This window comes from Myxine glutinosa, chromosome 5 (genome assembly GCF_964187855.1).
Source record: "Myxine glutinosa chromosome 5, kmMyxGlut1.1, whole genome shotgun sequence".
Classification (NCBI taxonomy): domain Eukaryota; kingdom Metazoa; phylum Chordata; class Myxini; order Myxiniformes; family Myxinidae; genus Myxine; species Myxine glutinosa.
This window is the reverse complement of record NC_136265.1, coordinates 17,706,893-17,719,513: the sequence shown is the minus strand read 5'-3', so window position 1 is coordinate 17,719,513 and position 12,621 is coordinate 17,706,893. Positions and strand designations below refer to the sequence as shown.

General features: G+C 42.9%; 1 protein-coding gene across 3 annotated transcripts in view; it reads left to right on the top strand.

Moving 5' to 3' along the window:
* The window catches only part of LOC137427898 (guanylyl cyclase C), a 219,445-nt gene extending 208,519 nt beyond the window's left edge, over positions 1 to 10,926 (top strand). For all 3 annotated transcript variants that reach the window (XM_078777647.1, XM_078777646.1, XM_068117705.2), the window contains exons 28-29: positions 10,062 to 10,138; positions 10,346 to 10,926. In XM_078777647.1, coding sequence (XP_078633773.1) covers positions 10,062 to 10,138; positions 10,346 to 10,448 — 180 coding nt within the window. In that variant the 3' untranslated portion in view covers positions 10,449 to 10,926. The remainder of the gene's footprint in view (positions 1 to 10,061; positions 10,139 to 10,345) is intronic.
* The last annotated feature ends 1,695 nt before the right edge of the window (positions 10,927 to 12,621 follow it).

Genomic DNA, 12,621 nt, shown 5'->3' with positions numbered 1-12,621 from the left:
ATAATGACCTCGGCCAAAGGTCAAATGACGTGGGTTTAATCTCTACATGAGAGAATTGCACATAGCTATTTGGGCGGTGTATAAGCTAACAGATCGCTGTCTCCATCGATCTTGCCAAGGCCGTAACACCTATCGGCTCAAAATCCTTTTAACTGTTGACTGGTTGTTTTTACAATAAAGGAAACACGTATTGGGAGTATATACGACATAGCGATTGTGAATGTGACAGCTCAGAGGCGTCTTTCGCTTCGCATCGAATTATTCATTACATTCATTCATTCATTTAACGATCATTACGCTCATTCTTACGCTCATTAAACGTTCATTAAACATTAAACGTTCATTAAACGATTACGAAAATAAAAAACGAAAAACATTACGAAATTACGTTCACACCGTCACATCAACCACGACTGTGAACACAAACATCGTCACAACATCGTCACAATGAAAACATCGTCACAAACGTTACGTTACGTAATTCAAACCGTGAACACATCGAATATTGGAGAGCCCATTGCCCAAATTTGAAACACGATGGAATAATATTTACCGATATGAACAGTATTGTGGCTTTTGTTGAAATTCTACAAATACTGTTTAGATTTTGATGATTTGCGTGTGATATGATTTAACGGATGTTTATATAAATCGTTTAAAATAAAAAAAGCCTTCAATTTCTGATATTTTGCCTTTTCATTTGGGCCTCCCAATTGAAGCCCCGCCCACAGGGCGGTACCGATGCTAGTTTTGATTAATATGCCGGTCATGCCGAACATGTCTTTCAATCCTGACAGATCTCACACTCTTACTATGTCTCTCCCAAAAGACCGAGCGACGAGACAACCCTACCATCTACTTTCTCAACAATACTCTCCAAGTAGTTCTGTCACTCAAGCTCTTGGGTCTCACTATCTGCCATGATCTTTCATGGGAAAACCACATTTCCAAGCTGGCCTCCAAAGCCAGTCACCGACTGGGCATCCTCCATCGTGTGAAGTCCTTCCTCAGCACACCTGAGCTCCTCACCACATACATGGCAGCCTCACCACATTTAACTGCAGCTCAATGGAATACTGCTCTCCCCTCTGGGCTGGTGCTCCTGCCTCACATCTAGCTCGACTTCACGCTGTTGAAACCAAAGCTTTCAGAATCATTGGAATCCCCTGCGATTAAGCCAATTCTGAGGGCCTTTCACTCACTCACCGCAGGCATGTTGGTGGTCTTTCTGTCTTCTACCGACTCCTCTCCGGCCTTGCTCCCCGAGCTCTCTCTGGGCTCTGTCCCCCAAATATTCCTACAGGTCACACAAGATCTGCCAGCACCCCTCCTCTGGTGAAACTGCCAAAATCAAGACTCTCTATTCACCTTCACTCCTTCATTCCTCTCTTCTCCCACCTCTGGAACAAACTCCCTCACTCTCTTCAATCCCACTCCTCCCTCCAGGTCTTTAAAACAGCTGTTGACCACCATCTATCTTCCCCCATCCAAAATCTTGATCTTTTCTACCCCCGTTAATTCAACCCAGATCTACCTTTTTGAAATACCGACTTCTTTCTTTCCTGGAAGTCTTTGCAGTGTCCATCTTTTTTTATCCCTCTCCCATTTTATACCTTGCAGTGTCCATGTTTTTTATCCCTCCCCCCAAGCCCTCTCCCTCCCACATCTCCCGATGTCCCTGCTCTCAAATGTTGCGTTTGTGTCCTTCCCCCTCTCTCCCCATCTTGTCAACCGCCCCCCTCATTATATGTTTTGTGTGTTTGTTTGATTTTTTTTTGTGTGTGATTAATGTTAGCTCTTTCACGAGCCTCGATCTTGTATACAAAAAAATTTTTTAAATCCCAATGTCGTGAATACAACGTTGGTTGATTGAAGCGGTGTATGGTTCATGATCAATGATGAGCGGTGTTCAGCACTTATATTAATAACCGCGGCGGTAAGGAATTAGCCTCTGTATTTTTTATAGTAATATCATTTTCAAAATAATGATAACATAACGTTAGTACTGTAGTAAATCTAATCGTAACACGAATCACTGGAAGTTAAAATATATCATCTTCTACATATGAAAGTAGCGGCAGTTTTGTGTCCGTTACGTCATTACGTCTATGATGTCATTATGACAGCTGACTCCACCGACCAACATTTTTATTTATTAGTTTTTATTTATTCATTTAGTATTTCATTTCAACAGCATTCAACATTCATTCATTCATTTCATTCATTCAGCAGCATTCATTCATTCAACATTCATTCAACAACAACAACAGCATTCAACAACACAACAACAACAACAACAACAACAGCAGCATTCAACAGCAACAGCAACAGCAACAGCAACAGCATTCAACAACAACAGCAACAGCAACAGCAAAGTAGCATTTCAACATTTAGTATTTAGATAGTTTATTAGTAGACAATAGACATTAGACCAATATTATTTATTAGTAGGCCCGCTCACTACGGGAGCTGAAGGAAGGGTCATTCCTCTTTGGGGTATCTAGATTACAGTCGATCTATGGTCGGGTATCAAGAACATTGGGTGTGTTCATTTACCAAGTTTCTTGTGGAGAGATCGCCAAGTGGTTTAAGCATTCGAGCATGCACTCCATTCAAAACCGCCAAGGAACGGCTGGCTTGGCAAGCGTGAGCTAGCTGCTTGGTAAATGAGCAAACCCCCAACCCTTCTGGGGTATATAGATTACAGTAGATCTTCGCTCAGCTCTGTAAATAAAACTTACCTCACGGATGTCGGGATTCCTCCAAATTTCTTTGTTTAATGTTATAAACAGCATTAACGACTGTTTGAAAAGCTAATCATGTGTGTTTGTGGTTTATAATATTTTACAAGTCCAGCTACGGCGCTGTTAGACTTTTGGTCTTGTTTTTGACAGGTACGTTGATCACTCCGGTTTGTGCGTGTGTTTGTTTGTTTGTTTGTCCGCTCATTTATACTTACCTACAGGTCACAATTTTAAACCGATCTTCACGAAAGCTCACCAAATGGTAGAGTTCATGGCCCGACAAAATCCTATATATTTTTTGAGGTCAAAGGTCAACATAGGCCAAAGGTCAACCATTTTCCCAAATTTGTAAAATCCTCAATTTTCACCTGATTGACTTGAAATTTGAATAGGATTTACATATCAGCTAACTGAATTCAACCACCAACTATTTTTGAGATCAACATAGGCCAAAAGGTCAACATAGGCCAAAAGGTCAACAACCTTTTCAAATTTCTAGAATCCTCAAGTTTCATCCGATTGACTTGAAATTTGAATAGGATTTTCATATTAGTGAACTGAATTCAACCAACTATTTTTGAGATCAAAATAGGCCAAAAGGTCAACATAGGCCTAAGGTCAACCACTTTTCCCGAATTTCTAAAATCCTCAATTTTCATCCGATTGACTTGAAATCTGAATAGGATTTTCATATCAGCAAACTGAAACCAACCACCAACTATTTTTGAGGTCAACATAGGCCAAAAGGTCAACATAAGACAAATTTCTAAAATGGTCAATTTTCGTCCGATTAACTTAAAATTTGAAGACGATTTTCAGATCAGGTCACTGAATTCAACTACCAATTATTTTTGAGGTGAAAAGGATTCTCTACCGAGTGCCATTCTACATTGTTCTCTTTTACCAAGTGTCGCTCCGAGTGATTTTTCATTTGTTAATTGCAAAATCGAAGATTTTTCAAGTATATTGGTCAGTTGCATTTGTTATTCTGTTTGTCACTCGCCTCCAGGTCACAATTCTAAACCGATCGTCATGAAACTTCACCAAGTCGTAGAGGTCGTCACAAATGAGAAGCCTATTGATTTTGAGGTCAAAAGTCTCACTCTTTCATTCCTTCACTTCACCTTCAAAACCTTCACTCTTTCATTCCCATTTTCTCCCGCCTCTGGAACAAACTCCCCCACTCCCTTCAATCCCACTCCTCCCTCCCGGTCTTTAAAACAGCTGTTCACCACCATCTCTTATCTTCCCCCATCCAACACCTTGATCTTTTCTACCCCAGCTAATTCACCCCAGATACACTTTTTTGAAATTCCAACTTCTTTCCTGGAAGTCCTTGCAGTGTCCATATGTTTTATACCTCTCCCACCTCCCCCCAAGCCCTCTACCTCCCACATTTCTGTCGATGTCCCTGCTCTCAAATGTTGTGTTTGTGTCCTTCCCCCTCTCTCCCCATATTGTCTACCGCTCCCCTTAATTTGTGTTTTATGTGTCGGTTTGACTTTTTGTGTGATTAATGTTAGCTCTTTCACGAGCCTCGATCTTGTATACAAAAGAAAACAAAAAAAAACGTTTCATCTGGAGGTCAAAATTCTAAAATCACCATTTTTCATCCGATTGCCTTGAAAATTGAACAGCATTTTTATATTGAGTCACGGAATTGGGAAACCAACTATTTTGAGGTCAAAGATCAAGTCAAGGTCAAACTTCTAAAATCATCAATTTTCAACTGAAAAATCATCGCTTTTCATCCTATTGACCCGAGCTTTTATCAAGATCGTCAATTTTAACCCTGATGAAATGAACAATTTGATGGATCAATGGCAGCCCTTTTTGGGGGGAGAGGGTGGATTTTGCAAGTATCATTGACATCTTCTTGCTTCTTGATTAATCAATTAATTGATTAATTACTTAAATTATTATCGATTTATTAATCACCGCCTGAGGAGAGGGTATTGCATTTGAGTCAGTTTGTCTGTCTGTCTGCATGTTTTTTTGTTTGTCTGCACAGAATAAATATGATTTTGTCTGCAACCGTTGGTGCGGTTGACAGGAAATTTTCACCATAGGTGCAACTCCACCTGTAGAATTTTAAAAATAATTATGACGTCATAGGTCACGTGGCATGGGCGCCATCTTGGAATAACCGAAAATTTTTGTACCTCTATATCTCCGAAAGCGCTGCATAGAAAAAATTGAGACATGGCTCATTGTAAAGAACTCTCCATGGGAAATAACATATGTTAATGATGATGTCATTGGGTGCCTCCATCATGACGTCATAATTGGACAAGTACAAAACTTCATCCGATCAAGGTGAAATTTATTGAGCGTCATCTAGGGATAAATTGGTGGAAATAAATAAATAATTATGTCACCGGTCATCGGTCACCGGTCACGTGGTTCCGGCCACCATATTTGTTTTAACACAAAAGCCTTAAAAACCACTGAATGCACGTCCTGGCGAGGGTCTGCAATCTCTGATTGCTCTTTCTCGTTTATTTTCTTTCTCATCTGGGCAATATCTCAGGCACCTTTTGAGCTAGGAAGCTGATATATGGACACGACAGTGACCAAGTGATTTGGCTATAAAAGATATTGTCGCGTTCCTGGTGATTAAAATAGTCCAAGGCAACGGATTGCCGAACAAGCTTTTATCTCTGATGCATTCAGTCAAAATATAGCGGAGAATACGCGTGGGGGGAAGTGGGGGGGAGAAGCCGGATCGCTTACCTTCACGGATCCCACTGGCAGTCTTCACTCTGTAAGAAATCAACTCAAACAACGCGGAATTAAAATGTACAAAAATAAACAGGCTTATTAAAGAAAATGCCGGCAACAAAGAAAACACAGTCTAATAACAATAAATTGCTAAATTGGAGTGCCCCCACACAGACTCAGTACACAGACAAAGGGAAATATAATGATATATAAATAAAAGGTGTGGTTGGCACTTATCTGGGAGCGGCTCCCGAATCTGGTCAGGAATTGTCTCAGGCCCGCATGCGCGCATTCCGGACGCGGCTCCGACCTTGGCAGGGAGAAGGCCTCAGTCCGCCCTAGTTTCACTACGGGGCTCGCACGCGAGCCGAACGGGCCGTGCCTGTCCAATCGCCATTCCTGCTTGGAAACCCGCGGTTCTCAGTCCGTGGCTCTTCCTCTTCACGACCACTAGTAAGGTGTCAGCACACGATCGCTCGCGATGGTATCCAACAAAGAAGGGGTGAGAAGATGTCGATGCTGAGGAACAAAATGTTGATGCCTGGAGAGACCAAAATGCGACCCAAAATCCAAAACGAGAAGGTGCAAGAGAAGAGACGACGGCACCCGACAGTCCACTATGGCATCCAGAACGAGAAGAGCAAGAGGGGAAAATGTCGGTCAGAGCGTTCTTTTACTCCGATGCGTAAAATTCCAGGCTCTGACGTCATCTCAACACGTCTCCGTGTCTGATCCAACCAGTGCGTGCCACCTTACCAGTCCTCGGTGCCAATCAAATCCCCACCGAATCACCGCTATTTGCGCGTGTCTCCACGGAGCTGCCTGTCCCGTGCGCTTACCAAGTCGGTGTAATCAGCAGTAGTGCTTCATGCCTGGCTTTTGGTTAGCTTTTATTAATTAGTGTATTTAAATGTGCAATGCTGGCTCTATGTGTCTAGCGCGGTGCCATAAGGAACAGAGGAATAAATTACAGAGGGAACGACACACAGGGATTAATTTACCCATAATCCCTCGTTAATTAACAAACCCCACCCCTCGTGATGGGGGACAAAGATACAAGCTTACCTACGAAACACGGTCTACCGGATCCATACTTATGGTACATCGAGGTGGTTCTTCTTCTTCACGAAGTCGGAGCACACTAATACAAGTAATACAGTCATGTTAAAAAGTAAGTACACCCCATGTAAAGTTTTGACTTTTTCAACATACAGCTATTTGATCTTCATTTCAACAATATTGAGAGATAAAGGTGATATAATATAACAAATATCATGAAACATTTACATTTTGTAGTCCATTGTATAATTTAAACAAGCGTTACGCCTAGGTCCCCCGTCGGGGAAGTGATGTGAGTTGACAAAGTGGAACACGCAGAAAACATGCTATGATATGATATTTCGCTCACAAGGTTCAGACATACATGGAGGCGGCCATCTTGGATTTTGACGTGGCGACCCAATTTTCAATAGCGTTCTTCCTTATGCCTAGATACAACCACACACCAGAAGGTACTTCGCTTATTTTTCAAGATATTTCGCTCACAAGGTTCAGACATATATATGGTGGCGGCCATCTTGGATTTTGACATGGCGACCCAATTTACAATAGCGGTCTTCCTTATGCCGAGATACACCCACACACCAAATTAGAATTTGCTACTTGGCTTATCTTTCAAGATATTCATCTCACAAGATTCAGACATACATGGCGGCGGTCATTTTGGATTTTGACGTGGCGACCCAATTTTAAACATCGTTCTTCCGTGTGCCTAGATACACCCACACACCAGATTAGAAGTTGGTACTTCGCTTATTTTTCGAGATATTTCGCTCACAAGGTTCAGACATATATATGGTGGTGGCCATCTTGGATTTTGACGTGGCGACCCAATTTTCAATAGCGTTCTTCCTTATGCCTAGATACACCCACACACCAGATTAGAAGTTGGTACTTCGCTTATTTTTCAAGATATTTCGCTCACAAGGTTCAGACATATATATATGGTGGCGGCCATCTTGGATTTTGACGTGGCGACCCAATTTACAATAGCGGTCTTCCTTATGTCGAGATACACCCACACACCAGATTAGAATTTGCTACTTGGCTTATCTTTCAAGATATTCATCTCACAAGATTCAGACATACATAGCGGCGGTCATCTTGGATTTTGACGTGGCGACCCAATTTTAAACAGCGTTCTTGTTTGTGCCTAGGTACACCGACACACCGGATTAGAAGTTGGGACTTCGCTTATTTTTCGAGATATTTCGCTCACAAGGTTCAGACATATATATGGTGGTGGCCATCTTGGATTTTGACGTGGCGACACAATTTTCAATAGCGTTCTTCCTTATGGCGAGATACACCCACACACCAAATTAGAATTTGCTACTTGGCTTATCTTTCAAGATATTCATCTCACAAGATTCAGACATACATGGCGGCGGTCATCTTGGATTTTGACCTGGCGACCCAATTTTCAATGGCGTTCTTCCTTATGCCGAGATACACCCACACACCACATTAGACGTTGGTACTTCGCTTATTTTTCGAGATATTTCGCTCAGAAATTTCAGACATATATATGGTGGTGGCCATCTTGGATTTTGACGTGGCGACCCAATTTTCAATAGCGTTCTTCCTTATGCCGAGATACACCCACACACCACATTAGACGTTGGTACTTCGCTTATTTTTCGAGATATTTCGCTCAGAAATTTCAGACATATATATGGTGGCGGCCATCTTGGATTTTGACGTGGCGACCCAATTTTCAATAGCGTTCGTCCTTCGGCCGAGATACACCCACACACCAAATTAGAAGTTGGTACTTCGCATATTTTTCAAGATATTCATCTCACAAGGTTCAGACATACATGGCGGCGGCCATCTTGGATTTTGACGTGGCGACCCAATTTTCAATAGCGTTCTTCCTTATGCCTAGATACACACACACACCAGATTAGAAGTGGGTACTTCGCTTATTTTTCCAGATATGCAGGTTACAAGGTTCAGACATACATGGCATCAGACATACATGGCGGCGGCCATCTTTGATTTTGACGTGGGTTGCACCCACACACCAAATTCGAATGCGGTCCTTCGCTTACGCACGCACACACGCATGCCCGCATGGACGGACGGACGGACGCACGGACGGAGGGGAAAGCCATAGTCCCCCTTTCGCTCCGCTGTGCGACGGGGGACAATAAACATGAATGCAAATTTCACATGTGGAAAAAGCAAGTACACCCCTACATTTATCACTACTTCAAATACCTAAAATTAGAATCAGGTGCACCAGCTCAGGTGCAAATAATTAGAACATCGTTAGAGAGGATCTTGGAGGAAACTGTGTTATTTAAACCTCAGACATTTAGTTTGGTTTGCTCTTTGTTGTTGAAGTGTGCGGCGTCACCATGCCTACATCAAAAGAGCTCTCTGAGGCCTTCAGAAAGAAGGTTATAGATGCCTACGAGTCTGGGAAGGGATTCAAAAAGATCTCCAAACAATTTTAAATCAATCATTTGACAGTCTGGAAGATCATCCACAAGTGGAGAAGATTCCAAACAACTGCCAACTTGTTCAGGCCAGGCCGCCCCAGCAAGTTCAGCCCGAGAGCAGACCGCAAGATGCTGAAAGAAGTCTCTAAGAACCCCAGAATGTCATCACGGGACCGACAGGTAGGTCTTGCCACTGTTGATGTCAAAGTGCACGAGTCTACCATTAGAAAGCGGCTGCACAAATTTGATCTACATGGGAGGTGTGCCAGGAGGAAACGGTGTGCAGTAAATGTTTCATGATATTTGTTATATTATATCACCTTTATCTATCAATATTGTTGAAATGAAGATCAAATAGCTGTATGTTGAAATATGTTGAAAAAGTCAAAACTTTACATGGGGTGGGTGTACTTACTTTTTCACATGACTGTATATACACTCTACCTGAACTAAGGTATCGCTAGCCCCCACAAACGTAACAATATTTTTCATTTATTGATGAATCAATTATTTAATTGTTTCGTTTAATTAACTGTTTGATTTGTTTTTAAGTTACAGCTTCAGATGAAACACTGGTGGTTTGCATATGCTATTGGGCAATTGATTAAGAAATTATTTATTTTACGATTATTATTTTTTGATTTTAATTGCACAATTAATCAATCAATTATTGTACACCTCTCCCTCCCAATACCCTCTCTATGTGCTGCATGGCGGCATCGCCTGGCACTCCGGAAATGCTGCGTGCTGGAGGATGTGTTATTTATTTATTTGGCATGGGGGCGGTGTACTTTGAATGTATCTGTGCCTGTTTTCTTGTTTGTCCGGGCGATATCTCAGCCATCCTTTGAGCGAGGAAGCTGAAATTTGGGCACAAAAGTGAGCACATGCTTTGACAAAAACAGTATTTTTTGATCAATCAATTAATTAATTAATTACTTATTATCGATTTATTTATTATCGATTATTATTAATTATCGATTATTCACTTAATTTATTTAATTACTTAATTATCGGGGCGGTGTACTTTGAATGTATCTGGACTTGTTTGTACTTAGTTTGGTTCCTCCCTCCCCCACATACTTTGCAGGGGAAACCTTTGGAACAAACCTACTGGTTGATTGGCCGGGAAGGCTTTTTTAAACCTCTACCGGATCCACCACCAGTGTAAGCAAAGTTTTCTTTTTCACAAGTTTTGCTTCAAAATGTTGGAAGCGGTTTGAAAGTGAGGCATTTGCCAAGCTTGGTCTTAGATACATTTGCCAAGATTTTTGAATCCTCGTTCTTGGTTATCAAAAGGTTATAGATTCCCTGTATGGTTGAACCAAAGGTGTCAAATACACATCTCTTCCTGCTTGTTTCCTCTTCCCTCAGCTCTCGCACTCATGGACTGAAGTCAGAGTTTGAGAAGCTAATTCTACAGATCAAGGAAGGGCAGGCCGTGTCCGAGCCTGACCTGCCAGTTTCTGGAAATTAAAATCAAAATGTCTTCTGCACCTTTATGAGGAGCATAGCAACCCTTTTACAACCTTCACATGCGTAAAATGGTTCAACTTCTCAAAAGCCAGACTTTTGCTCTCAATCTCTGTTCCCTTCTGTCTTGTCTGTCTGTGGAATACATCAATCTCCAGTACAAAAGATCACCATGTCACATTGTTCCCCATATGCACAGAGGCGATATCGGATTCTTGCTAACATTGCCCACTCATCTGCTTGTTCCCCCAATCAGTTTTTGGACTCTCCTGTCTTATTCTTAAAGTTTTACATGATCTTCAACCCCGGACTTAAACAGCGTTCGCACAGCCATGGAAGACCAAAAGTTGTTTTCCAGGACCTTTAATACAAATGGTTTATGTAGCTTTGCAATACACCACAAGAATGGTGCTTTGGAATATGTAGCTTTGGAATCGCCATTTATTCCAGAAAATTGCTGAAATTAAAAAATATTGTTGCGGATTTGAGAATCCTGTGTTTTTTTGTGTGTGTAAATATCACCCTCTAAGTAGTGTAATGATTCCTTGTAAATACCTCAGCTTTGTGTGTAAAGGTCGTCCCCCTAGTTAGGCCATATACGTACACGTAGGCCACCATATACCCTTCTAAATAGTTATTTCCTTATTATGTGTATTAGTTTAAGGCTGTGTTTCCCATTAATTGACTCTGCATTGCACCGAATTGAAATAAGATAGATCCCCTTTTAAATTCCCTCAAAACCTCCATTTTCCAACTGCCTGCATTGCCAACTGCATTCGCCCTCCATTGAGCACGTGCACTAACTCGGAGAAGAAAGGCATGTCTCCACCCCGTCATAGGAAGGAGTGAGCACTGCGAGAGTGGAGTGAACGAACCGCAGCTTTGAGTCCACCGCGAGTGAACAACCGCAGCTTGGTGCCCACCGTAGTCCGGCCCCCCTGTGACACGCAGCTTCGACCCGCTGCTACGAAGAAACGCCGCCGTGCGAACGAGATTTGAGAAGGGTCGGCGGCCGCTCACCTCGAGCCTTGTCGTTTACACGAACCGGACCCGCATCCTTCCAGCTCTGTGGACCACCTGAACCTTCCTCCCCTTCCAGCCATTCGTTCCTGCCTTCATTCCCCATTTGTGTAAGTCTGATTGTCGTCCGTCTTCTGTGTTGTCCTGGGGTATAAGTTAAGCCTGTTTAGATAAGTTAGTATTTGCACTGTGTCTTCTGATCCTTCCATCCTTCTGTAAATTATTTTCGTTTCTTTCCTTCTCCTTGGTTACTTTTGGTCTTGTACATAATAGTTAGTAATAAATCCTGTTCTTCCTACCTTGCCTTCTTTCCTTCACATCCGTTCGTCCTTGTCTTTTCCCTCATTGAATACCTGTGGCACGATTTGGCCAACGTTTCAGAATCGGGTCTAGTTTCTGCTAATGGTTCGTGCCGTGGCTGCTAATCCGCTCGGCAATTAACATCTTGTCCGCGGTCGCGAACGAGGTTGCTCACCTGCCTCCCCAGGAGGGAGCTGGGCAGCTTCAGGAGCGGAGACGGCCAGTGGAAATAAAAGGGGAATTAACCCCCCCCCCCCCCTTAAGGGGAGTGCCGTACTCCGTTTCCGCAACAATTGGTGTCAGGAGCGAGATTCGGACCTGAAGTGCGCTTAGCGCACTCAAAATTACGAGTGGCCCAAAATTCTATTTTATAACATCCAAATTAAAAAATCGTGCCATGGATGATCAAGGCGATCGGGTGCCGGTGGCGGTGGGGGTAGAGTTAGAGGGTTTAGAAGCGACCCAGGACCCCAGGGAAATGTATATGGGGGAGAGAAGAGAGGAGGAGAGCAAAGAAGGTGCGGTCGTGGGGGTTACAGGCACACGAAATGGCGGCCTCCCGTACGTGACGGCGATAGCCGGACCCGCAGTGCCAATGGACTGGGGCCTTTATATGACGCATTTCATTGCATCTATGAAGGGGGACAGTAGGGGATTGGATGCAATGATGGCTACCCAGGGGATAGACATGGAAAAAATGAGGCACGAGGCAAGGTACAACCCGGATGGATTTGAGGAGCAAATAAACGCCACGATGAAAAGAATACGGGAAGACATTGGCCGCAGATCGGGCGAGAGGGTCCCAAGGGTGCGCGACGAGGTAAAGCAGGTCGAGGAGCGCTGGTTGAGTGAGTCGG